Genomic DNA, 26817 nt, shown 5'->3' with positions numbered 1-26817 from the left:
AAGAGGTAGAGCACGTTCTGTTGGGGGTTGTTAAGCAATTATATCGTAAATGCACTTAGCCAGGCTATTACCCGGGAACAATCGTTCGCCGCACTCTGGGAATTAACGTTTGTGGAATTTTCTACGCATGTGTGTTAGACAGTGAAACCTGAGATATTCGAAAAGGACAGATGATAGCTGAATTAGATTGGAATTGGACGAGTAGACCCCGTAGAAAAATGGCTCAGCCAATCAAATTGCTCCATTATTAACCGCCGAAATTTCCCGCTGAGAATATTTTTGTCTATCTTGTGAGTTTGTGCAAGATTGCAGATCAACTGGGCTTCTGATGGCTGTATCGGAGAGATTATAATTTTTGGTGGGCTCAGTTAAATTCATTACAACATAGGTGAAATACAATCGTTGTGCGCGACTGATCACGTGTTGCTTGCGTGGATGCAAGCGGAAGTAAAAATAATGGCGCCATCAAACAAAGGGCCGACGTTAGTTTAATCGAATCCACGCCAAGTTAATTGTACGAAACGGTAAGGTCGTATTCATACTTTCAGCTCCGTACCGTGATACCAAAAAAAGAAAGGAACCACGGACACCTGTTAATGACTTAGCGAAACCACTGGATTAATTTGTGATGCACCGTGATATCACCGGAAGTTGAGTCAGAATCACGTAGTCGGACCGAAGATTTATCACAGAATGAAAGAGCAGATTACCGCTGATTGGACGTTTCCAAGGCAATACATACATACATACATACATGCATACATTGTAGACTTTTATGCCTTTCAGCGTTAAGTCTGCAAGCCTCTGAACTAACTAACCGCCTGCACAATTCCCTGTTTGTAACTAGTTCTGTGGTCTAGTTTAGTTCCATACCTCTTAACTTAAAATAATTAAAACTGAGCCTAACCATTGTCGCCTTGGCCTTCCTCTACTTCTCTTACCTTCCTTGATCGTCCATTATTCTCGTAGGTAACCTTTCCTATCCATTCGCCTCACATGACCCCACCACCGAAGCCGGTTTATGCATACAGATTTATCCATCGAGTCCATTTCTAAACCTTCATCTCCTCATTCCGAGTTCCATCCTGCTATTGTTCCTACCTGTTCATACCAGTAATCATTATAGCTACTTTGATCTCTATTACTTCTAACTTATGAATGAGATATTTTGAGTCCACCCGGGTTTCATTTCCGTACAGCAAAATCGGTACAGACCGGTGTAAAGATAGTTTCGCCCACGAGCCTACTTTTTTCTCACAGAATATCGTCAATCGCAACTGCACCTTGATTCAATCTCACTTTCTAAACTATCATCCTGGCAGAATACACATCCTAAATACTTGAAGTGATATACTTGTTTTTGTTTTGTAATTCCGACCCGACATTTATTCTTCTTAATTTTCTTCCTTATTAACATCAGTTTAGTCTTGTAAATGCTACTGTTTATCTAGCTTACTCACTGTACCCGTTTTCAAGTTCCAAAGAATTAGACTGCAAGCTTTCTGTACAGTCTGCCATTAAGACCAAGTCGTTGACGTAGGCCAGACTGGTTACTACATTTCCACCTAACTGAATCTCTCCCTGCCACTTAATGAATGACGGAAGCTTCAACGAAGAGCAAAATGTAAGTTTCAAGGCTATTCCACCACTTTCATTCCGTTTTACTTAGATATCGTCGTTACGCCTAGAAAAACTGCTATGAGATAATATTTCAGCTTAGAACTCTGATCTGAAAGGTTCTGTTATCTAAGGTTCAGTATTGCATGAACTATCAACGAATTTTCATTCTAAGTGATTCATGTCCTGCGGGTCAGTATTTCTCTCCTCAACATTGTCACATTTCGATACGCAACGACGATATATGGGAACAAGGATGAACATTACAATGAACAGTTTTAACTTTACGATGATGAAACAGATTGTATCTTAAGCAAAGAACTCTCAAGCTAAAAAAACCTGATGTCATAGGTTTTTAAAATTAATATTTGGTCTCTACGTTCGGCCTATTTCACTTTTCTGACGTTTATGCCAGAAAAGCAATCATTTACCAAGTTTTCACATTTCTCGTCTTTTGAAGGAGATCGTCGAAATATTTAAGTGTTTCGCGATGGCAGAATTATTTCTCGCCTTACAAGTGCTGATATTTCTCAGGACTTATTTAGAGAACATTTGAAATAGTTGTTTCATTTTCCCTATTGTAATTCCTTGGAACATTCCAGTTCCTTAGCTGAATGGTCAGCGTCATGACCTTCGGTTCAGAGAGCCTTGCGTTCGATTCCCAGCCGAGTCGATTTTAACTGCGCATGGTTAAGTCCTCTGGCTCGAATATGGGTATTTGTGTTCGTCCTAATACGTTCTTCTTCATCTACATACAACACATCACACTAACAACCACGAAGGTAACACGCAATGGTGAATACATCGCTCCACGTAGCATTGACGTCCGGAAGGGTATCCATCCGTAAAACTGGGCCAAATAAATAAATAAATAAATAAATAAATAAATAAATAAATAAATAAATAAATAAATAAATAAATAAATAAATAAATAAATAAATAAATAAAATGTACAGCCCAGAGTAAATTGGGAAAAATGGCAATGAAGAAGAAGATTTTCTTGGAATGTGATGAACACAAAATTATATATCTCTACTCAGTGAAAATCTTCACCTTCTTAAACTAAAAACTGAATCTGAATGATGAATCACGGAATGTTGCTTCTCTTCATCTTTTCTGTTAAGCAAGTCTTCGCCGTACGAGCCTGTTGTATGATTGCTAATCATCGGGCGAGTTGGCCATGGGTTAGGAACGCGCAGCCGCGAGCTCGCATCCGGGAAATAGTGGGTTCGAACGCCACTATCGGCAGCCCTGAAGATGGTTTTCCGTGGTTTTCCATTTTCACACCAGGCAAATGCTGGAGCTATACCTTAATTAAGGCCACGGCCGGTTCCTTCCCATTTCTAGGCCTTTCCTGTCCCATCATCGCCATAAGACCTATCTGTGCCGGTGCGACGTAAAGCAACTAGCAAAAAATGATTGCCAATCCCTTTGCTTTTCACATTTTGATTTTGTACTTCTTTGAACAGAGCAAGCTTTTTTGAACCCAAAAATATATTGTAAGTTCCTGCCACAAAATTGTGTATAAATGGCTTTAAATATGGTGGCACGACTGATGACCCCCCTCAGCTGTCACCCGACATTATATTTCCAAAATTAACATTTTTAATTTTCGGGTACACTTAAATCGGGAGCCATAAGAATTAGAGTAATCAAACACTGTACATTTCTTTAACTGCCTAAAAGCTACAAGAAAGACTTGCAAACGTTATATTTTTCCTAAAGTATTATGGTATGGCATTAACTATCGCCAAATAGTTGAGTGAAAAATATATTTTTTGAGGGCCCTTTTTAACAGGGTAAGTCTTTACCGCAGGCCAACCATTCAAGCTTATTCGTCTACTATTTATTTATTTATCGTATGATGAAAGGAGGAATATTAGTTATTTACAAAATATATATACAAAACACACTCACATACAAAAGTTCATTAAAATATTCACAATACTATGTCCAGATGGTTAATCCACTCAACGGCTTCTTGTGTTAGGTTATAGAGATCTTTCATTGAGCCGCTAAACGCTCTGAGGGGACATACGAGCACCGTATTACCCATGGTTTGCTGCTCCTCACTGCAGTCGCAATGAGGGCAGGGCTTCCATTCCCCACTTGCTCAGTATTGCACCGCATCTTCCCTGGCCAGCCCTTATCCTATTCAGCACACACCACTGTTGTCGAAGTGAATGAAAGCCTGTGGACTGCTCCCAAGTAGTTTTAATACCATTCCACGCCAATACAGAAGTATAACAAAATAATATCTTCGGAGAAAACTGTACCAAAAGTTGTGGCAGGAATTTAAATTTGAAATATGTGTTGATGAATTAGGAAAATTGTTGATATTATTAATGTGTTTTGTTCTAGTTGATGTTGAAAGGTGAACACAGTCTTAGAAAAATCGTTTCTTAGATATGAATCTACAAAATTGGTCCTCCAGGTGCCCTAAAAACAACAATAACCACAGTCATCACCAAGATAATCGAGCCACCGAGGTAAATGTAGATATTGATAAGGTTTCTTAATTTATTCACCATCTTAATCACAGTACTCATCGTAATAATGCCTCTTCCACTGTCAGCTTTCACAGTAACGAAAGCATACCACCATCCTTCAGAGGCATGACTCTTCTGTTTCACATCAATACAACTTCGAAAGTCTATTGGCATCCCATATATAAAACTAAGAATTTTGGACTTAACATAAACCAGATTTGATAATTTCAAATGAATTACTTTAGGTACGATTTCTCAGCTACGAATTCCAAGCGATGAAATTTTACTCATCTATAGTACTTCACTCACCTATCGGCCGGTCCACCAGGCCGTACATGCGTGACGACCAGAGGGCGGGAGAGTATGGGGTCAGGATGCGTGCCACCTCGGAGAGTGAACCCCAGAGAACCTGCTTCTCGTTCGATGCGGACCTGATACACCCTGGTGCATATGGTGGCCGAGGGCTCCGCTGTGGAGAAACAATAATCAGCATTGGGAATGTGTACTTCAATATTCCCTGCAACAAGGCATGCAATTGACCGTAATCATTCAAACACACCAAGAGGTGTCTAGATAGCTCAAAGTACAGGTGCTTTTAAATGCTAATGGACTGCATGTTCTACATTCTAAGATGGTCGTAAATGCAAGGATGAAAGGAGGGGGTAGGGAGAGGGTCATCCCAGCATTTAAAAGAACATCCCTCAACAAATTATAATTTAGGAAAGGTAAAGTTTAGTTTCTTCAACTTTCTTCTCTCCAGCCTCCCTCCCACTTACTTGTAAAGTAATACATTCTTTCACATATCCTGTCCAATCACCCCAGGTCATGATTTGTTTTCTCCCGATCCTGATGACATTTACTTAACAAAGGCTAATATTCCACCCTATAATGTGTTTTCTATAAAAGCATAACTTTATTATTCGTTTCTCTTTTTTTATTTTTTGCTAACAGTTTTACGTCGCTCTAACTCAGATTTTCGGAAACAATAAGACAGAACTAGGAATGGGAAATAATACCTTAATTAAGATACATAGCTAGAATTAGCCTGATGTCAAAATGGGAAATCACGGAAAACCATCTTCATGGCTCCCGATGGCAAGGTATCTCCCAAATGTGAACTTCACCTACAGGACCGCATCGCTATCCAACTCGCTTGGCAGTATTATACTTTTCTTCATAACCTTCAGATAAATCTAATGATCTAACTTGAACCCCCCTTCCCTTCAAACATCAATATATCTACACTGATGTCGGAAATAACTAAGCAAAGTATGAGACAGACTGAATAACTGAGTTGATGGTATTAATATTTGATACTGCTGCTGGTGCACAAATATAATAATATTAATCCTTCAGGCCGCTGAGACGACTTCCACTTGCTATTGATTACGCTTATTTGGATACCTGTTGGCAAAATTTCTGATTTGGTGAGGTTATGTTCCTATTTTGTAATGAAGAGAAGAAAACTCTTAGAATGACTGCGTTAAGAAGCTGAAAAGCTTGTGAAAACAAGTATCACTCGTTTTCTTGCTTGATTTTCATCGGTTCTGCAATGTACTGAGTATGTAATAGAATTCAAATAAACTCCCCCTCCTTTTAGGGATGAAGTCATTCAATTATTATTCCTTAAAACTGAGAATTTCCGGCCTAGAAATGCATTTTGCCTGTTTACCTATTTGATTAATAAAATTAAGTGGCCAATAGCTTAAGTCATTTAACCCTATGAAAGGAAAGGAAAGGAAAGGAAAGGAAAGGAAAGGGAAGGCAAGACTGAGTCTTCGAAGAGTATATGTATTAGGGTGAAATTCATGAAGGGATATGAGATGTGAAAACTAAAGAAGAAAAGGATACCCTTCTCCAGTAGCGCAGTGTCCACATAAAAGCAAGTGAAGAAGAAATAAGGTTGGAGTGGAAATATTATAGGGACAGGCAAATTACAAGCAAGTGGGTATAATACCCAAGTGAAACCAGTGCCCTGCTGTCGCCACGAATGAATCATTAACTATGAATCTTTTGGAGTTTTTCTCGTTTACAAGTTTATCTTGTTAAATCTATCTGCAGTAACTATTTAAACGAGGGTGTTAAAGTGAAATTTGTCGGGAAACCAGACAATGAATGGCACTGTACTACTGTATGTTAAGCAGAAGAGCGAGTAGAATGTCAGTTACTAACGTATGTCAGGTAGCGGGTACTCCACATCCAGCACAGCCCGGCCCTGAACATTCCGCAGCAGGTTGACGAGCTCATCGTGCCTCAGGTTCGCAGTTCGTATCCCGTTAACAGCGGTGATGCGGTCCCCGGGACACAGGGCATCGCTCCTTTGGGCGGCACTACCGGGCCGCAGAGCGCCAATGCTGGGACACAGGGCACGATCTACCCCACCTGTAATAAACAATCACAAATAAATATGAGTTAGTATTAAATCATTTTAATGTACCTTATATTATTTCGCAACCAATACATATTTAGGTTCTTGTGAACATGTGGAATGGATATGTTTGTACACAAAAGGTACCGAGCGTAGGGGAGAAAGGTGAAGATTTTGTACAAAATTCCCGAACTAAGTATATATAATTCTCTTGCCTATTTCAGATGATAAAATTGCAATACACCAATGCATAAATCAACAGTATATTTTCAATTCTATAAAATAATAATTTAATCAGCATTGTTTAGTACAGGGTGGAGGAACACATGTCACAATTACCATCCTTCCAGAGGTACCTCCGGCAAGTCGAGAATAGCTGAGAATCCTTTCCTTGCGAATCGAACATAGACTGATCCTTTCTCTCTGAGGACACAGTGCACAAGTATGACGTAAAACACAGTAGAAGAGGATTTATTGAAGAGTAGGAGGGTATTACGTTACATAATTTTATAATATACTAGTAAATTGCCTACGCTTATTATTCGCATATGACATATTTGAGAAAGAATCTTTCTTGATTCTTAGGATGCTCAGAGAAACACCACGAGGAGTTGCCCATAATTTCGTTCTGTAGTGACATAATAATTAACTATTAGAACAGCCAGCGACCAATCAACGCTAGCAAACGGCATTAAATCAACAATCATAGTAACATGCGACCTGATCCAACACACTGTCCACCTTTCGTAGTTTTACCCTTTAGGGGATGGATTCTTCAAAAAATGTTTTATAACTTACTTATGACAACGTAAAAATTCATAATTCGGTTTGGTGGTCCCTGACATACCGTGATAAGTAAGTGGTATTTCGCATGTAGGCATATACTGTATATACCAGGTGACTCCCGAACGCCTTACTTTCTACATATAAATGTCCCGCATGCACAAATGATGAATGGGATATCTACCAACTGATTTGCACAGGGGAACTGCTGCCAGCGGGCAGGTTACGTCAGAATATGAAGAGATAAGCATCGGAATGTCGCTCGCAGCATGTTACTCAGCGCCACCGGTCTAATGCACCCCTTGCATTAGTACACCTCGTTTTACATCGCATACTTCTAGGCTGGTGTATGGTTCAGCCGCACTATATTTGCTGTCTGCATATCGACAATGACTAGTGTGTTCATCAGCGATGAATAGACAGACATTATTTTAAACTGGACGACCTGGTCGGAATGCAACAGAAGCTCCAAATAGACTTTTGCACACGTGTTTCGCCCAACAGTATTTTTTTTTTGTTTCATACAATCAACTCTTTTATCGAGTGGAATGTCTACACGTGTATAAATGAAAAAGTTATTAGATATCCTTTACTGCATCTTTGACGTGTCTACAATCAGTAGCGGCGATTAGGGTGTGGGGCGAGGAGGTACAGTCACCCCCCCACGCACTTTGTACAGTAAACATTACATTTTTATTTCATTTTAGCCAGCTGGGACTAGGAATTATTTAAAAAAAGCTATTTGTACAAGTCTTATATGCTAAATCTTTCCTTTATTTTCTTTAATTAACATAGTTATTGGCGGAAATACGCACAAAACGCCGTTTGTCGCGGCTAAGCGATTTGTATAGCGCTAAGGCAAGTAGTGGAGACTTTGCATGTGCTGTGAGGGAGGGTAGTAGGGGTACATATTTTTTGCCAAGGTCGTGGCCACTGAGTTATAATTCGCCCGCTTGCCGCGCGCATTCGTCAGTCTGGCAGTCTCTTTAGTGTCTGTTAGTTTCTTAGTGTGTAATTAAATACTAAATGATTTTAATTGCATAATCATGCCGTACTTCTATGTAATTGTACCGGGCGAGCTGGCCGTGGTGTTACGGGCGCGCAGCTGTGAGCTTGCACTCGGAAGATAGTGGTTTCGAATCCCAATGTCGGCAGCCCTGAAGATGGATTTCCGTGGTTTCCCATTGTTCATACCAGGTAAATGCTGGGGCTGTACCTCAATTAAGGCCACGGCTGCTTCCTTCCCGCTGTGTCGGTGCGACGTAAAGTAAATTGTAAAAAAAGATATATTTAATTGTAACTGTAATTACAACGCGAGAGAATACCAACTTTACTTTCACCGGACTAAATTCCTTCGTTTGTATTATCTTATTTTATACGTAAATGTAATTAACCTGTCCTGTGGATTATTCGTAATAATAATTATTTGGAGATTTTGATTCAATGCTGTATAATAAAATTTTCACCAGGTCTCACAAACATACTGCGGGGCATTTACTTAATAACAAAACAAAGAGAAATAATTTATCCCAGTGAAAGGAACGTTGGTATTATCACCCGCTGAAATACAATGACAACGGAATATTCTTTTAAAATTGGTTTTACGTCGCACCGACATAGATAGGATTTATGGCGTCGATGAGACAGGAAAGGGCTACGTGGAAAGGAAACGACCGTGGCCTTAAATACGGTACAGCCCCAGCATTTGTCTGGTGTGAAAATGGGAAAGCATGGAAAACCATCTTCAGGGCTGCCGATAGTGGGATTCGAAACTACTATCTCCTGAGTGCAGGCTCACAGCTGCGCGGCTTTAACCCCAAGGCCACTTCGCCCGGTACAATTACATAGAAGTACGGCATGATTATGCAATTAAAATCATTTAGTATTTAATTACACACGAATAAACTAACAGACAGTAAAGAGACTGCCAGGCTGATGAATGCGCGCGGCAAGCGGGTGAATTACAACTCAGTGGCCACAACCTCGGCAAAAAATATGTACCCCTACTACCCTTCCTCACAGCACATGCAAATTCTCCACTACTTGCCGTAGTGCTATACAAATTGGTTAGCCGCGACGAACAGCATTTTGTGCGTATTTCCGTCAATAATTATGTTAATAATTAAAGAAAATAAACGAAGGAATTAGCAGATAAGATAACAAGGTTTGTACAAACAGCTTTTAAAAAAAAATCCTAGTTCCAGCTGGCTAAAGTGGAATGAAAATGTAATGTGTACTCCACAAAGTTGGGGGGGGGGGGCGACTGTCCCTCCTCGCCGCACCCCCTAATCGCCGCTACTGTTTGTAGACACGCCAAAGGTGTAGAAAAGGAAATCTAATAACTTATTAATTTATACATGTGTAGACATTCCACTCGATAAAAGAGTTGCATGTATGAAACAAAAACTAATACTGTTCGGTGAAGTACGTGTGTAGAAGGTATACATCTGTTTGGAGCTTCTGTTGCATTCCGACCAGGTTATCCGGATTAAAATAATGTATGTGTATTCGTCGCTGCTAAACACACTAGCCATTGCCGATATGCAGACAGCAAATATAGTGCGGCTTTACCATACACCAGCCTAGAACTATGCGGTCGAAAACGATGTTTACTAATTCAAGGGGTGCATTAGACCAGTAGCGCTGAGCAGCATGCTGCGAGCGGCACGCGGGTACTTATCTCTTCATATTCTGACGAAACCTGCCCGCTGGCAGTAGTGCCCCTGTGAAAATCAATTGGTAGATACCCCATTCACCATTTATGCATGCGGGACATTTATAAGTAGAAAGTACGGCGTTCGAGAGCCGCCTGGTATATACAGTATATATATGTTATTCCGTTCATGAGTTACAAGTTATCCTGTGTTCTTCCATCCTCAATTACGGTAACTCGTGTCAAAAAATATATTTTCTTATTATTATTCCTGTCCTATGTGTGGATTAAGCCCAGTTTTACGACCAGATGTTTTCCTGACGCCGACACAATATGAATGGATGTGTTCGCTGTTGCACGATTCTGTGGTGGTCGGTAATAATATACGTTGCATGTAAATGGCGATATGTATTGAAACATTCACAGACACCCTGTCCCTGAGCCATAGGAATTAACCAGGTGTGGATAAAATTCCATACGTGGCCAGTAATAGAACCAAGGACCTTTAGAACAGAAGGTAACTATACTGATCATTCAAACAAGGAGTCCGACGAGTTCTTTTTAAAAAATACTTCCTTAAATTTTACGATGATATTGTCCGTTATCTGTAATCTTCGAACGTATTTTGGTAGAGAATGACATCTTATAAGCTCTGAAATTTCGGTTTGAAATTCAAATGCGATTCGTTGCAATTCCCAGCCAGTGATGTCAAACTTGACCAGTTGAGGCAAAAAATAACCGAAGCTTGGTTAGTCCGCCTTGTTATGTAGGCAACATCTCTGCCTTGCCTGCTTGGGGCAGAGCTATACTTCCAGGAGTAAGGAAAAGTTTTGCTTGAAGTGTTCTTCAAAATCCAGAGACAGATTGTTTCAATTCATTCCTGAAGGTCGAACTATGACTAAGGAGGCATATTTGTGGTGCGATTTGACGAAAGAGGGCTCCTTTCTGGCAAGTACAGGGTCGAGTCTCCATTACGACAGTGCCTCAGTAGCCTACACCAGTCGCTCAATATATACCTGTCCTATCTCATCCTCCGTATTTTCTCGTGAATTACTATCTGTTTCCGAAAGTGGAAACCCTGCTCAAGGGCCAGAGGTTCTCGTTGGTCGAAGAGGTGAGGACAATGCGAAGCTTGCTCTGCGGGAAGTGACCAAAGATGGATTGTAGGAAAAGTGGAACGGACGCTGGCAGACGTGCGCCATTGCTCACAAGGTTTCCTTTTAAGTTGGTGGTGTGTAAACAGTTCTATTTTATCTGTAATAAAAGAGTCTACATGTGTTCGGTTTCTTTTTGACTACTGGTTTAACTGAGTGACGTGCACAGGGCGATGAAACGAAGTTCACCATGTCATGGCAACTGATATCGCTGTTAACCACAACAGTGTAACATAATCGCCTAGAATTTTGCGATGTCAGGTTAGAGTTCCTCTTTTGTCGTATCTGTTCGCATATAACTGAATTATTGTAAAATGAATAAACAGGAAGAAAGCTGTGACTAAGGCTGACTGTTGTTCTGTCCCGCAGTGTAGGGGGCAACGCGTCCGCCTGTCACCCGGCGGCCCCGGGTTCGATTCCCGGCCGGGTCAGGGGTTTTGATTGTAAATGATTAATATCCCTGGCCTGGAGACTGGGTGTTTGTGTCTTCCTTAACGTCTCTTTCTTCACATTCAACACTCTACACTTCCGCAATTCCAATAACACGCAGATTCATATCATATGGTGCAAGTAGTGGCCACAAACAAATATAATTTTTAAAAAGGCTGACTGTTTAAAAATTCATCGAAGTAGTGAAACAGGATGTATTATGTTTGTAGGCATCATAGTATTTTTGAATGGAATAAGACAAATTGTTGACATTCTCTATTCTTTCGTCTTTTTGCGTAAATATTCAGACTGTGTTCCCGACCGAGAGAGTGGATATAATTGATTCAATTTTTATTTAAATATTCGATGGCAGTAATGAAATGAAATGAAATGAAATGGCGTATGCCTTTTAGTGCCGGGAATGTCCGTGGACAAGGACATGTTCGGCTCGCCAGGTGCAGGTCTTTTTATTTGACTCCCGTAGGCGACCTGCGCGCCGTGATGAGGATGAAATGATGATGAAGACAACACATACACCCAACCCCCGTGCCAGCGAAATTCATCAATGATGGTTAAAATTCCCAACCCTGCCGGGAATCGAACCCGGAACCCCTGTGACCAAAGGCCAGCACGCTAACCATTTAGCCATGGAGCCGGACATGGCAGTAATTATTTTTTACGGAGAAGAACGCTCAGAAATGTAGGCCAGTCAGTTCAGTCCAGTTCACAGCTCGAAGGCTGGTTGGATCCTCGACAGTCCACCATTAGGTGTCATAGATGGCCTAGGCATCACTGAGGAGGTGTACTAGGGAAATGAGTGAGGTAGTTTCCCGTTGCTTTACTCACGAAGTCAGAAGTTGCTATTACATATCAGTCTTCCAAGCCCACAGAAATGCATGTACCAACCGACCTTATGAGCAACATTGGCACACCATTCATAGCAAGAGGTCTCGCAAGCAAAGGCATGAAATGTAGGTATAAGAGTCAATGTCGACAGAAACCAGTGATCTCAGTCTACAGCTATGCCTTTACTTCTCAATAGTAATACCTAATTTCCTTTGGTTGGACACGCATGGTCATACTTGACTAGTGGATGTTATGCATTAGTTGTACGTGCCGCATTACAACAAAATCAAATAATATGATGAAGCATTGCATCGAATATGGATGTAAAGTAGTAGAGACAATGCGTAAGTGATATTCTATATTACAAGTAAGTTATAGAGAGATAATATACCTGATAGCCTCCCACATTAGGGAATCGAAAGATCGGCCTCCTAATCAGTTGATATGAAAAATATTTATTATATATGATGTTTGGATTAAGATTATAAGATTGATTACAAGGTGAAATTTAAATAAATTACGATTTCAAGAACGATAATTTACAAATAATACACATTCCGTAATTAAAGCTTTTGGTCTAATAGTTTTAATGAGTACGGTATATACGTGAAAGTGCTTCACCATGAGTAGATTTCAACTGAAAAATTCCTGTCACAAATCATAATAAAATCTACGTAAATGTAATTGTAGAGAGTCCGCTGTCTGTACGTTCTTATTTATATTTTTTGGGATATTGATCAGTTTTAGGTTAACTCAAGATCGTATAAGTGATTTTTAGCTTTCTTATCTGTCTGTCTGTCTCACCATCACGGGAAAACTGCGGAATGCATTTCTACAGAACTTCATATTTGAAGTCTTAAGAAAACTAAGAGAGTTATTCATTTATTTATTTATTTATTTATTTATTTATTTATTTATTTATTTATTGCCACCAACAGAGATTACAGGTTGCTTAGTCAATATACTGTACAATTATTATTAAGAGATGTGAGAGAACCTAATATATAAAGATAAAAGTAAAAGACGCTACTTTATTAAAAAGAAAAGCATCAGTCAGAATTTACTTACTTAGGTACTTAATCTGTTTACCCTCCAGGGTTGGTTTTGCCCTCGGACTCAGCGAGGGATTCCATCTCTACCGCCTCAAGGGCAGTGTCCTGGAGCGTGAGACATTGGGTCGGGGGATACAACTGGGGAGGATGACCAGTAACTCGCCCAGGCGTCCTCGCCTGCTATGCTGAACAGGGGCCTTGGTGGGGTATGGGAAGATTGGAAGGGATAAACAAGGAAGAGGGAAGGAAGTGGCCGTGGCCTTAAGTTAGGTACCATCCCGGCATTTGCCTGGAGGAGAAGCGGGAAACCACGGAAAACCGCTTCTAGGATGGCTGAGGTGGGAATAGAACCCACCTCTACTCAGTTAACCTCCTGAGGCTGAGTGGACGCCGTTCCAGCCCTCGTACCACTTCTCACGGGGTGACCGAGTCGGGTATCGAACCCGAGCCTCCGGGGGTGGCAGCTAATCACGCTAACTACTACACCACAGAGGCGGACACCAGTCAGAATTTACAGTACATTAAATCCTTAAAATTCAAAACAGACGTAACGCCTAAAATACTTTGTTTAAAAATAAATAAATATAAAAACTATAAGTATACAAATGAAGGATTAGTATCTACAGCAAATTACATATTTTAAAAACATATACCTAGTCTTAAAACGAGAGAAAGTAAAGCATGGAAAATAAGAAATACATCAGTCAGTATGGAGCTTTTTGCAGTTTTGATTGCGTGATGTTTATTTGTGTATAAATAAAAGTTATGTCTTTAGTGACTACGTTCATACACTATTTTCTTTATCAACTGAATATAAGCATTATATTTAGCGGAAATGTCAAGATAGGTACGGCTGTGGTTATTTAAAAGCAAATTATACAGATGAGAATTCTTATAAAATATATTTCTAGGAATAGGAGTTGCAAAGTGATTTTTAAGGCGTAGTTTATTGTGGTTTAAACTGTAATGTTTCATTAAACCCAGCTTAGAGTTATCAATTGTATTATTTACAAGTTTATACACAAAAGTTTGTTGTAATAGTTCCTTCCTGGAGGTTAATGATATATACTCAAATTCTTTCATAAGGCCTATATAATGTACAAGGCCACGTGGTAAAAATTTACTATGCCACTTATAGCAAAGAAACCACAACTTTTCTGAACATTTTCAGCTAGATTTTGATATGATTTTTAATATGCAGATACTACTACTACTAAAATGTTTTCATTCCTTCCCTGAAGGGGGAGGTGGGCCTCTTAGACGGTGACGCCGTCTCTCAGGCCGGGACATTTGTTACGGTGAAGGAGATGTGCGGAGAAGGTGACGGGGTTGGCGGCCGTGGCCTATACTAGGAACTGTCCCGGCATTCGTCTTAGTGCAAGAGAATGGAAAACCACGGGAAACCATTCTCAGGACAGCCGGCGATTGAGGCCAGCCGTGAGGTCCAGCCTTGTCCCGTCTCCCGAATGCAGAGGCATAGAGCCACGGTAGAGCCGTGGACACCCCTCCTCTGCTCGGTTGGCCGGTCAGAGTGCAGAGCTGTTGGACCACGGAACAGCCGTGGCCACTTATGAACCAAGACCCACTCTTTATCTACCGACCATATGCAGATCTTCTTCTTCTTCTTCTTCTTGATAAGTTTTCATTCCCAGCCCGAAGGGATGGGCGGGCCCCCTAAAGTGTTACGCTCTCCCTCGGGCCGGGAGGTGTGAAGAGAGTAGGTCGGTGTGATAGATGAGTAAGATGGGTAATGTGGCTACGTTGTTAGGAATTAGCTTGGCTGGGGAGATGAAAGAAAGTAAGGATTTATACAGGAGTACAGAGATGGAAGTTGCGAGAGGGGATAAGGTGGTGTAGTGTAGAAGCTATGTGGGAAAGGACAGTCGTGAGTTGTCGTAGATGGTCTAGTATAGGTGGGAGGAATGAAATATGAACAAAGGGGGTAAGTGGACGGACGTGTTGTGTACGGTGAAAAGGAGGATGATCGATCCGGGTGTGACGACGAGATGTGGATTGAGGAGTTCGAGCGTGGGGAAGGGAACGAGAAGGTTCGACAGTATGGCGACAGCCGTAGAGATTGACACCATGGGAGACGAGTTGGTCAACTGCTGGTAAGCTGGAGACGGATTAGATAGGTGGGGCCGTGGGTGTTAAAGTTGCGAAACGCCCTTCAGATGGGTATGGCATGACGACGAAGTTGATGGTGAATTTCCGCTGGCGAGATGAGGGGGTCGACGCCGCGAACGACGCAACTGAACAGTGCGGGTGGAGTGGATGTCGATGGCGTTGAGCGGTCGGCGGCTGCTGCAGGTGCGGTTGAAGATGGTGGTAACACTCTTGATAGAGGTAACGGAGGTTGACGCGGGCTGTTGCTTGTGACACTGTGGATATCGGCAACGAAGGTTAGCTGGCTGCTGCTGGTGCGGCTGAAGATGGTAGTAACACTCTTGATGGCGGTTATTTATTTATTTAGCGTTTGGCTAAAACTCATGGTATTGATATGTAAATTGGCCAGGAGATCGCTAAGATTGTTTGGACGCCAAAAGGCTGTTGCTCGCTTAGCACCACCCAGGGGACACGTGTAGGGTATCTTCGGGTTAAACCTACGGACGTGAGCAACACTGGCCCCCCAACGGAGGTTGACGGGCTGTTGCTTGTGACACTGTGGATGTCGGCAATGAAGGTTGGCTGGCTGCTGCTGGTCCGGCTGAAGGTGGTGGTAACACTCTTGATGGCGGTAACGGAGGTTGACGGGCTGTTTCTTGTGACAATGTGGATGTCGGCAACGAAGGTTGGCTGGCTGCTGCGGGTGCGGCTGAAGATGGTGGTGACATAGTTGATGCCGATACAGATGGAGTTGGCGTAGACAGTCGGTAGATGCGATAGGGGTTGGGGAGGATTGACGTGGAAAGGAAGGTTGACACAACAAGCGAGGGATGGGACGATGTAGTAGTGGTGAGGGAATGGGAAGAGTAGATGTGATAACAGGAGGCTATGGTGGTGGTGATTGTGGTTGTAGGCATGGATGGGGAAGGTATGAGGGAGGCTAACGTCCAACGAGGAGTCGGTCTATATGCTTTGTTGGCTCGGCGCGAGCCGATCAAAAATAGCAGGAGAGTCTTCTGCGACGAGTTGTGTAGTCCACTTGAGAGACGTCGATGAAAGACCCATATGTAGATCATACCACTGCTGAATATTCCAATTATGATTTATGATCATTTATGTTATGAAAATACAGTATATCTGTCTGATTAAGACACCTAGTTTTTGTATGCGTCATTAATGTACGGTTTCTGGAATGGTGAGATATCTATCGGATATCTATTGATTTGTTACAGCTGTCGGCTCGATTTATCTGCGCTGCGTTGCACAGCGTAATATAGTAGCTAACTTATCGAACTGGTAACTATTGGCTCGTTGATCAATTTTCATAAATACACACTAGATGCCACCCCTCGCACTGCTTTGTTTTTGTACATTAGATGTGTTCCTTGGACAGTCCGACTCCTTGGCAATGGTCAGCGTTGAGGCCTTCGGTTAAGAGGGTCCCGGGTTTGATTCCTGGCCGGGTGGGGGATTTTAATCGCCTCTGATGAATTATTCTGGCCTGGGGATGGGGTGTTTGTGTTTGTTCCAACACTTTCCTCTTCATATTCACACAACACACTACACTACCAACCATCACGCAACAGTGATTACATCCCTCCATATAAAGTTAGCGTCAGGAAGGGCATCCGGCCATAAAACAGGCCCAAATCCACACGTGCGAAACAGTTCACACCTGCAACCCCACAGGTGTGGGAAAGAGTTAGAAAAAGAAAAAGAAGATCTGTTCCCTAGAATGTCAGGCACATGCGCAAAAGTAATGCATCGCATTTGAGGTTTCCATGCTGCTCCTATTATCTATTTTTCCACCAATTTTGACTTCCACCATCGACTTAGATAATGATCAGCTCAAAATGAAATCAAATATGTTTCTATGTGCCCTTAATACTTAGCAAATGCAGATGGTATAAACGAAGAAATACTGTGTAATCCGGTGTTTGAATCAGGGAAGTATCCACTTACACTTCTCAACTACATCTATGAGAAAAAATGGATTTGTTAACTTCTGCAACAGAATCACGCTCTTTTGCACAATTTTAGTAACAGAATCTACCACTGAGAGGTCCTTCAGCAGATTGTCCAACTCTCTCAAAACCTGGCAGAGAAGCTCGCAACTAGCCAAAATCATCCGAACCATTTGGTAACGTTAGTCACAGCAAAATAAATGGCAAACAATGTCGACCTTTCTGACGTTATTGGCCACTTAAGCCAAAAGAAAGCCAAAAGGAAGGTGTATGTGTAGTTTAGTGTCTTATTCAAAACACTTCAGTAAGTTCAGTTCAATTGTTTACATATATGCGAGTCATTTTTTGTAGGCTTTCAACCTTCAACCGTTTAACTACAGCTCTTATTTCAAATTCCAGTTGCTTTACAATGTCATTACTAGTTTACAATAATGATTTTTCATTGGTACAGTAATTCTTCACTTTTAAAATATTTCTGGTTTGCATGTAATGCATTTTAAAATAAGAAAACAAAAGTCCTAAGTCTAACTGAATATTACTGTACACTTTTTTACATTTGTAAAATCATTCTAAATCAGGTAGACTTATGCTACAGTAAATAGCCCGTACGCATTGACTAATGGACAACATGTTAGATCACCGAGGGAGTGACTGCATAGTTTGGGCTACGTAGCAGTCAGCTTGCATTCTGTAGATAGTGGGTTCGCATTCCCCTATCGGCAGCCCTGAAGATGGTTTTCCGTGGACTCCCATTTTCACACCAGAAAAGTGCTAGGGCTGTATCTTAAGGCAACGGTCACTTCCTTCCCGATTTTAACCCTTTCCTATCCCATCGTTGCCTATCTGTGTCACTATAACGCAACGTAAATTGAAAAAGAAAATGTTAGATCGCTGGGCTGAGTACGTTCAGGCGGTAGACCGTTGGCCTTCAGTTCCAGGTTGGCAGGCTCAAACCTGGCTCAGTACGGTGGTATTTGAAGGTGCTCAAATACAGTAGCCTTGTGTTGGCAGATTTACTGACATGTAAAAGAATTCCCGCGGAACAAAATTTTGGCACCTCGGCATCTCCGAAAACCGAAAATTTAGTTTGTGTTGTTTGAGTCATCAGTCCATAGACTGGTTTGATGCAGCTCTCCATGCCACCCTATCCTGTGCTAATCGTTTCATTTCTACGTAACTATTGCATCCTACATCTGCTCTAATCTGCCTGTCATATTCATACCTTGGTCTACCCCTACCGTTCTTACCACCTACACTTCCTTCAAAAACCAACTGAACAAGTCCTGGGTGTCTCAAGATGTGTCCTATCATTCTATCTCTTCTTCTCGTCAAATTTAGCCAAATCGATCTCCTCTCACCAATTCGATTCAGTATCTCTTCATTCGTGATTCGATCTATCCATCTCACCTTCAGCATTCTTCTGTAACACCACATTTCAAAAGCTTCTATTCTCTTTCTTTCTGAGCTAGTTATTGTCCATGTTTCACTTCCATACAATGCCACGCTCCACACGAAAGTCTTCAAAAACATCTTTCTAATTCCGATATCAATGTTTGAAGTGAGCAAATTTATTTTCTTAAGAAAGCTCTTCCTTGCTTGTGCTAGTCTGCATTTTATGTCCTCCTTACTTCTGCCATCGTTAGTTATTTTACTACCCAAGTAACAATATTCATGTACTTCCTTTAAGACTTCGTTTCCTAATCTAATATTTCCTACATCACCTACCTTTGTTCGACTGCACTTCATTACTTTTGTTTTGGACTTATTTATTTTCATCTTGTACTCCTTGACTTCATCCATACCATTCAGCAACTTCTCGAGATCTTCTGCAGTCTCAGATAAAATAACAATATCATCGGCAAATCTCAAAGTTTTGATTTCCTTTCCTTGGACTGTGATTCCCTTTCCAAATTTCTCTTTGATTTCCTTTACTGCATGTTCTATGTAAACATTGAAAAGGAGAGGGGACAAACTGCAGCCTTGCCTCACTCCTTTCTGGATTGCTGCTTCTTTTTTCAAAGCCCTCGATTCTTATCACTGCAGACTGATTTTTATACAGATTGTAGATAATTCTTCGTTCTCGATATCTGATCCCTATCATCTTCAGAATTATAAATAGCTTGGTCCAATCAACATTATCGAATGCCTTTTCTAGATCTACATATGCCATGTACGTGGGCTTGTCCTTCTTGATTCGATCCTCTAAGATCAGACGTAAAGTCAGGATTGCTTCACGTGTTCCTACATTTCTTCTGAAGCCAAACTGATCTTCTCCCAACTCAGCTTCAACTTGTTTTTCCATTCTTCTGTAAATAATGCGTGTTAAAATTTTGCAGGTATGAGATACTAAACTAATGGTGCGGTAGTTTTCACACCTGTCAGCACCGGCTTTCTTGGGAATAGGTATAACAACATTCTGCCGAAAATCGGATGGGACTTCTCCTGTCTCATACATCTTGCACACTAAATGAAATAACCTTGCCATGCTGGTTTCTCCTAAGGCAGTCAGTAATTCAGAGGGAATATCATCAATTCCAGGTGCCTTGTTAATATTTAGGTCACTCAGAGCTGACATTTCATCAGCATCAACAGCCTCTTCATGTTCCAGAACGAAATTATCTACATCTTTACCTTGATACAACTGTTGGATATGCTCCTGCCATCTTTCTGCTTTGTCTTCTTTCCCTAGAAGTGGCTTTCCATCTGAGCTCTTAATATTCATGCACCTAGATTTCCTTTCTCCAAAGGTTTCCTTGATTTTCCTGTATGCAGCATCTACCTTTCCCAGGACCATACAGCCTTCGACATCCTTGCACTTCTCCTTCAGCCATTCTTCCTTAGCTACCTTGCACTTTCTATCCACTTGATTCTTTAATCGCCTGTATTCTTTTCTGCCCTCTTCATTTCTAGCGTTCTAGTATTTTCGTCGTTCATCAATCAGGTCTAGTATCTCCTGAGTCATCCACTGATTCTTAGTTGATCTTTTCTTCCTTCCTAACATTTCTTCAGCAGCCCTACTGACTTCATTTTTCACGACTCTCCACTCTTCCTCTATAGTGTTTCCTTCAGCCTTTTCATTTAGTCCTTGTGCAACATGTTCCTTGAAACAATCCCTCACACTCTTTTCTTTTAACTTTTCTAGATCCCATCTTTTTGCATTCTTTCCTTTCTTCAATTTCTTCAACTTCAGATGACATTTCATGACCAACAAGTTGTGGTCAGAGTCCACATCTGCTCCTGGGAAAGTTTTGCAATCCAACACCTGGTTTCTGAATCTCTGCCTAATCATAATGAAGTCTATTTGATACCTTCCAGTGTCTCCAGGTCTCGTCCACGTATACAGCCGTCGTTTGTGGTGTTTGAACCAAGTATTGGCAAGGACTAAATTATGATCAGTGCAGAATTCAACCAGCCGACTTCCTCTTTCGTTCCTTTGTCCCAATCCAAATTCTCCTACTGTACTACCTTCTCTTCCTTGGCCTACCACTGCATTCCAGTCTCCCATCACAATTAGGTTCTCATCACCTTTTACATATTGTATTAAATCTTCTATCTCCTCATATATTCTTTCAATTTCTTCATCATCCGCTGAACTAGTAGGCATATAGACCTGCACTATTGTGGTGGGCATTGGTTTGGTGTCTATCTTGACGACAATAATTCTTTCACTATGCTGGTCGTAGTAGCTTACCTGCTGCCCTATTTTCTTATTCATTATTAAACCAACTCCTGCATTTCCCCTGTTTGATTTCGTGTTGATAATTCGGTAGTCGCCTGACCAAAAATCCTGTTCTTCCTGCCAACGTACTTCACTTATACCAACTACATCTAACTTTAGCCTAACCATCTCCCTTTTCAGATTCTCTAACCTACCACAACGATTCAAACTTCTAACATTCCACGCTCTGACTCGCAGAATGTCAGTATCTATCTTCCTGATGATCGCCCCCTCTCGTGTAGTCCCCACCCGGAGATCCGAATGGGGGACTAGTTTACCTCCGGAATATTTTATCCGGGAGGAAGCCATCATCAGTACATCATTCATAAAGAGAGAGCTGCATGTCCTCGGGAGTTAGTTACGGCTGTAGTTTCCCGTTGCTTTCAGCCGTGTAGCAGTATCAACACAGCTAAGCTATGTTGAGTATTATTACAAGGCCGTATCAGTCAATCATCTAGACTGCCGCCCTTGCAACTACCGAAAGGCTGCTGCCCCCCTTTCGATGAACCATTCGTTAGTCTGGTCTCTCAACAGATACCCATCCGATATGGTTGCACCTGCGGCTCGGCTATCTGCATCATTGGGACACGCAAGCCTCCCCACCGCGGCAAGTACTATAAGTACTATAATGAATGTTAAGTTTACATTTAAACTTTGCATAATAAAATTTAATTTTAAAAAAATCTTCTCATTTGTAGACTTACATTGCCCATTGTAAAGTAAATTATAGCAGAGTTTTGATTTATTAGGGTATTATTATGTGCGGTATTGTTTACAGTGAAATCACATTCCGCATTAGCTCATGCCATGGAGACGGGTGCAATAAAAAAAGGATGTGATCAACTTCTTTCTCTCCTTGAAAAGTGAAAACAAATTACAAAAGAAAAGGGGTCCACTTCACATTCTGTGTCGCGGGCCCGCAATTTCATATGGGGCCCATGCCTCTCATGGACTAGCTAACCAATGAACAAATATTTGGACAAACGCTTTGTGCTATGTCCCTGGCTGAGTGGCAGATGCGTGGTTTTCCTGTAAATTTATGATTCGAGGATAAGATACAAACTGCCGACCTTGAAAAAGTCATTAGCGCTGAATTTTTAGAGAAAGGTAAGGACGCAGAGCTTTCCAGCTTTGTTAAGTCACATAATGCATGGGCCATGGGCGCCTCTGAAGTGGCCCTCGCCACGTCCATCCGTTCTTAGCAGACGCCGGGATGTTGGAATTTCGTCCCGCAGTAGTCGACCCACTTGATTTCTTCTTGTGGAGCCATGTGAAAAGCCTTGTGTATGAGAGAGCTGTCGAAACTTAAGAGGATCTCTCTCTTGGCAAGAGCTGTCGCTGCCTGCGACGCTGTTCAAACGACACCGGAGATATTCGAACAGAACTTCGTTCGATGATGCCATGCCTGCATTGATACAGGGGGACGCCATTAAACATTTGTTGTAAAAGGAGCAGCTTGTGAAACGTGTGCAGGTAAACGGACTTAAACGAGTAGAATTATGCATAACTTTTGACTCGAACGTTTACGAAATATGGTTCCTTATCTCAAATTGATCCATTTGCTGTCCTCCATCATCCCTGAAAGTCTGAAACATCATCACGGATACACCCTGTATATCAAATAACACAGAACATCATAAATTAGAGCAGGGCCTCTCAAACGCCCAAAATCTCACGCGTGCAAACTGAGGCGTAGAGGTCCTGTGCACAGTGCATCGGTCCCACTCGGCTAGGCTCGGAACAGCGCGTCGTCTCTGGGCTACGCGGCTAAATTCGGTTCAACTCGGCTCGGATTTAGAGCGCTACGGAGCAAGTGAGGAAGAGGGAGACAGCGGAGCGAGCGAGACAGTCGTGGGGAAAGAGAGAAACAACGCTGTTGCTCCAAATCGAGGAGTGGGGGTCTGCACTCTGGTCAACCAAGCGAAATCTTCTTTTACACCGTGCACAGCGCAATGCACTGGTGCATGCACCCTGAGAGGCCCTGAATTAGAGTATGGTCCTTTGTTATACTATATTGTGTTGCTGTTCACAAGGAATGTTTAATGTTTGTATGTCCAACAATATGGACGTTGCCGGTAACAAGTGTCATGCCTTCCGTAAACCGAATAAGGTATTCCTGTTGATTCACTCATTGATTTTCCATTTCTATGGTTCTTATGGAACACAGCGGGAGATGGTTGAAGCTTTCAACATTTAATTTAAAGGCATGTCTATAGGAGTAGTATGTTACTACTTCAAAAGCTGTACGATCTCTACATTAATACCTCCCGTGCGAGAATTATAAGTACTTAGATTCCGAGCATATTTGGGGTTTCATTTCCAGGATTTATCTCTTACGTACCTTATTGCCTGGGTATCGTTCCTACTCCCCTTTTGCTAGGAAACAGAACAAAATTTGAACCCTTGAAAAGTACACGAGGATCTTGAACGATGATGCACCCAATTACTAAGTGACACTATACAAGTTATCACAAGGAAGTGCTGCATGGAACATCGTACTCTTTTTCGAATTAGGAGTATATTATTTCTTGAATTTCATTGTTATGTGCAATGCTAAAACAAATAGAAAAAATTGAACTGCGTGTGAACATTTGCAGTTTTTTGATTCATGCAATGTACTTTAATCCTACTCTAGGCACCCGATGACTTCTCTCTCTAAATGCCCTTTACACATATGTGCACTTTTAAACCTTTTCAATTTGTCATCCCACATCACTTTCCCATGGCAATGTTCTCCGAGTTCATTACTAATGCGCTAAGATTTTATCATCTTTGTCTCATTCGTACCGTTTGAATGTTAAATAAGCTTGACCTGTTGTTGCCAAGATTAGGTTAGGTCGGGGTTTGAGCGTCTCGCTACAGTGGTGCCCCACACGGAGAGAAATCGTTAGATCCTACTTGCATAAACACTTTATTATGCGCTATAGCACTCTGGTATGCTTCCTTATAATACACGATACAAATGAGAAACGACGTCGTATTTGTAATGATTTGTGTGCGTTTATGAGTCTTATTACTTCAAATCACAGTAAAAACGCGTCAGTGTCTTATGACTAGGGCCCGGATTCATATGCATTAAAATCTCCGAAAATATGCATGCACATATGCACTAAAAATGTTGAAAATATGCACGAAAATATGCACTAAAATAAAACATATTGCAATTACCAAACAAATTATTTAATTTTAACTCAGTGTTAAATTGATAAACAAGTTTCATTCCTTACAAAATGATGCGTGGCAGCAGGTTTCAACAGTTTTTCAATGTTTTCAGGAGTCAATGACATTGTTGTCAGACAGAAGTAATTTACACGCCGAAAATGATCGTTCTACGTCGACGGACGTAATTGGGCAATACTTGCACACCGGCACTGACTGCTCGGAACATTCTTCTGGCAAAGACTTTAGGCATTTTTGCAGTTTAATCTGGTAAAACACTGCAATAGGACAAGATCAAGTTAACAGATGAACGCACTAGTTTAAGCAAACCATGGGAGGCTACTGTAAAGAGAAGGAGGAAGGAATGTCAGGAGAAAGGAAATTACTGTCGTGAAAAACGTCATTATCCATCTATCGAAAGCACTTTCCTTGATCAGGGAAGGTTTCGCATGTTGCCAAGTGATATGCAACATACAGATTTCATTAAATTTTTCATTTCGTTCAGAAATCTTAGATAATCGATCACACATAAGAAAAAATATGTCTGTATATACACTAACGTTCAAAATATGCACTATCATTCAAAATATGCATTTGCATATGCGCATATGCATTTTTAAAAAGTCCGGGCCCTACTTATGACCCAGAACAACATTACGATGAAACTAGCTGGTACCTCTCGAGGAGCTGATGTACTTACCACCTTACTGATTCTAGTCTTCTAACTTGCCGAATATTGTACTCAAGTACAACAGGAAGATCGATAGTATCCTCAATGTATGTATGAGAATTGCAAAGTAAAGCAAAGTCATTTTCATGCAAGCCAGTTAGGCCCCTTTAAACAACAAGCATCCATCATCATCATCATCATCATCATACAAGCCATAACGGCTCTGGGAGGGGTGGAAAGTAAAGGCTTCCACTACCCGTAATCTCGGCCCTTGGTGGGGTAGAGTGATTAGCTCTACGGCCGGCCGCATTTGCCCCCCAAAATTAACCTGGAACTCATTTGTTCGTTCAGTGTTCGCTAAGTGAACCTCAGGGCCATACACGCTTCCGGCAGTGGAAATCTCGTTTCTTAAATTTTTCACCTTGCTAACGAGGTGAACCGAGAACACCTCTACCGCCTCGGCCAGGCAGCCGCTTTGAGAATTATCATAGGCAAACTAAAATCCACTCTTATCCCTCCAGATGCATACCATTTGCGATTTACCACCACCAGAACTATGGCGCTTTTAAAGTGACAAGAATATGAAGGAAACTACAGTCGGCCGAGCGAGATGGCCGTGCGGTTAGGGGCGCGCAGCTGTGAGCTTGCATTCGGGAGATAGTGGGTTCGAGTTCCACTGTCGGCAGCCCTGAAGATATTTTTCCGTGGTTTCCCTATTTTCACAGCACGCAAATGTTGGGGCTGTACCTTCATTAAACCCACGGCCGCTTTCATGCCGCTCCTAGCCCTTTCCGGTCCTATCATCGACGTAAGAACTGTCTCTGACAGTGCGACGTAAAGCCAATAGTTAAAAACCAAACAAGCAAACTATAGTCGGTGTCAGCTAACGCTTCCTGACGTCAAACTCATTTGAGGAGCTGATGGAGATGAAATGAATGATGGTGAACGAAATAAGTTAAGGAGATGGAAGGATTCTGCTGTGGCCTAAGATGAGGAACTGTTCCGGCATTTATCTGAAAGTGGAAGTGGGAAATCACATAAAACAATTCGCAGGGCAGCCTACTTTGAAGCCCCTCGCGACCACTCCGCTCGATTCATACTTGAATCAGCTGGGAAATATTTGTGTGGCATCATTTCACTCTGGTAGTTCTGCATGATATTACAGAGAAAGTGAGGGTGTGAGATATGGTTCAGTATAAAGAGAACACTATTCTATGGTTAACTGTGTTAGGTCTGATTCTAATTTTGTTAAGTCTTTTAAGCAGTTTTGTGTTTGAATCAGTTGCTCTCTTCAGAGACATAGCTTTAAGGTATGCTATTCCATACTTGACCTATTATTCAATTTTTCTCTGTTCCATTTTATTACATTTTCGAGCATTCGTACAATATAATGAAGCAGTCACTAGTTTATTGCTAAACGTAGATCTGAGATGTAATATTTTGATTGAGGTAACGCCCAGAATTCACTGGTCAAGGCAATATTTTAAATAAAAATAATGTTATCGGTACTTTTCTATGCTCGACGAACTACTTGTAAGATTTTGGAAGTGCAGAAAATTTGTCCCTCTGGAGTTCTTTAACGTGCCAGTAAATCTACCTACACACGAGTGATGTATTTGAGCATTTTAAATGTCTCCGGAATGAGCCGGCTTCAAACCTGCCAACTTGAGCTCAGAAAGCGAATGCTTTACCGTCTGAGCAACTCAGCCCTGTCAATGCTAACAATGTTATCGGTTTGACAAGGATAAAACCACCAATAAATTATATTTTATTGTTGTTTTTATTTTTGCTTTCATGATTATGCACTGC

At 41.5% G+C, this 26817-nt stretch overlaps 1 protein-coding gene across 8 annotated transcripts in view; it reads right to left on the bottom strand.

Moving 5' to 3' along the window:
- The window catches only part of Grip (Glutamate receptor interacting protein), a 475280-nt gene that overhangs the window by 140102 nt on the left and 308361 nt on the right, over nucleotides 1–26817 (bottom strand). For all 8 annotated transcript variants that reach the window (XM_067137515.2, XM_067137509.2, XM_067137516.2 and 5 more), the window contains 2 exons: nucleotides 6279–6488; nucleotides 4416–4575 (listed from right to left, as the gene is read on the bottom strand). In XM_067137515.2, the coding sequence (XP_066993616.2) occupies nucleotides 4416–4575; nucleotides 6279–6488 (370 nt within the window). The remainder of the gene's footprint in view (nucleotides 1–4415; nucleotides 4576–6278; nucleotides 6489–26817) is intronic.

The sequence above is a fragment of the Anabrus simplex genome, chromosome 1, assembly GCF_040414725.1.
Source record: "Anabrus simplex isolate iqAnaSimp1 chromosome 1, ASM4041472v1, whole genome shotgun sequence".
In the NCBI taxonomy this organism is placed as follows: domain Eukaryota; kingdom Metazoa; phylum Arthropoda; class Insecta; order Orthoptera; family Tettigoniidae; genus Anabrus; species Anabrus simplex.
Note: the sequence above shows the minus strand (reverse complement) of the source record. Positions and strands in the feature narration are given on the sequence as shown.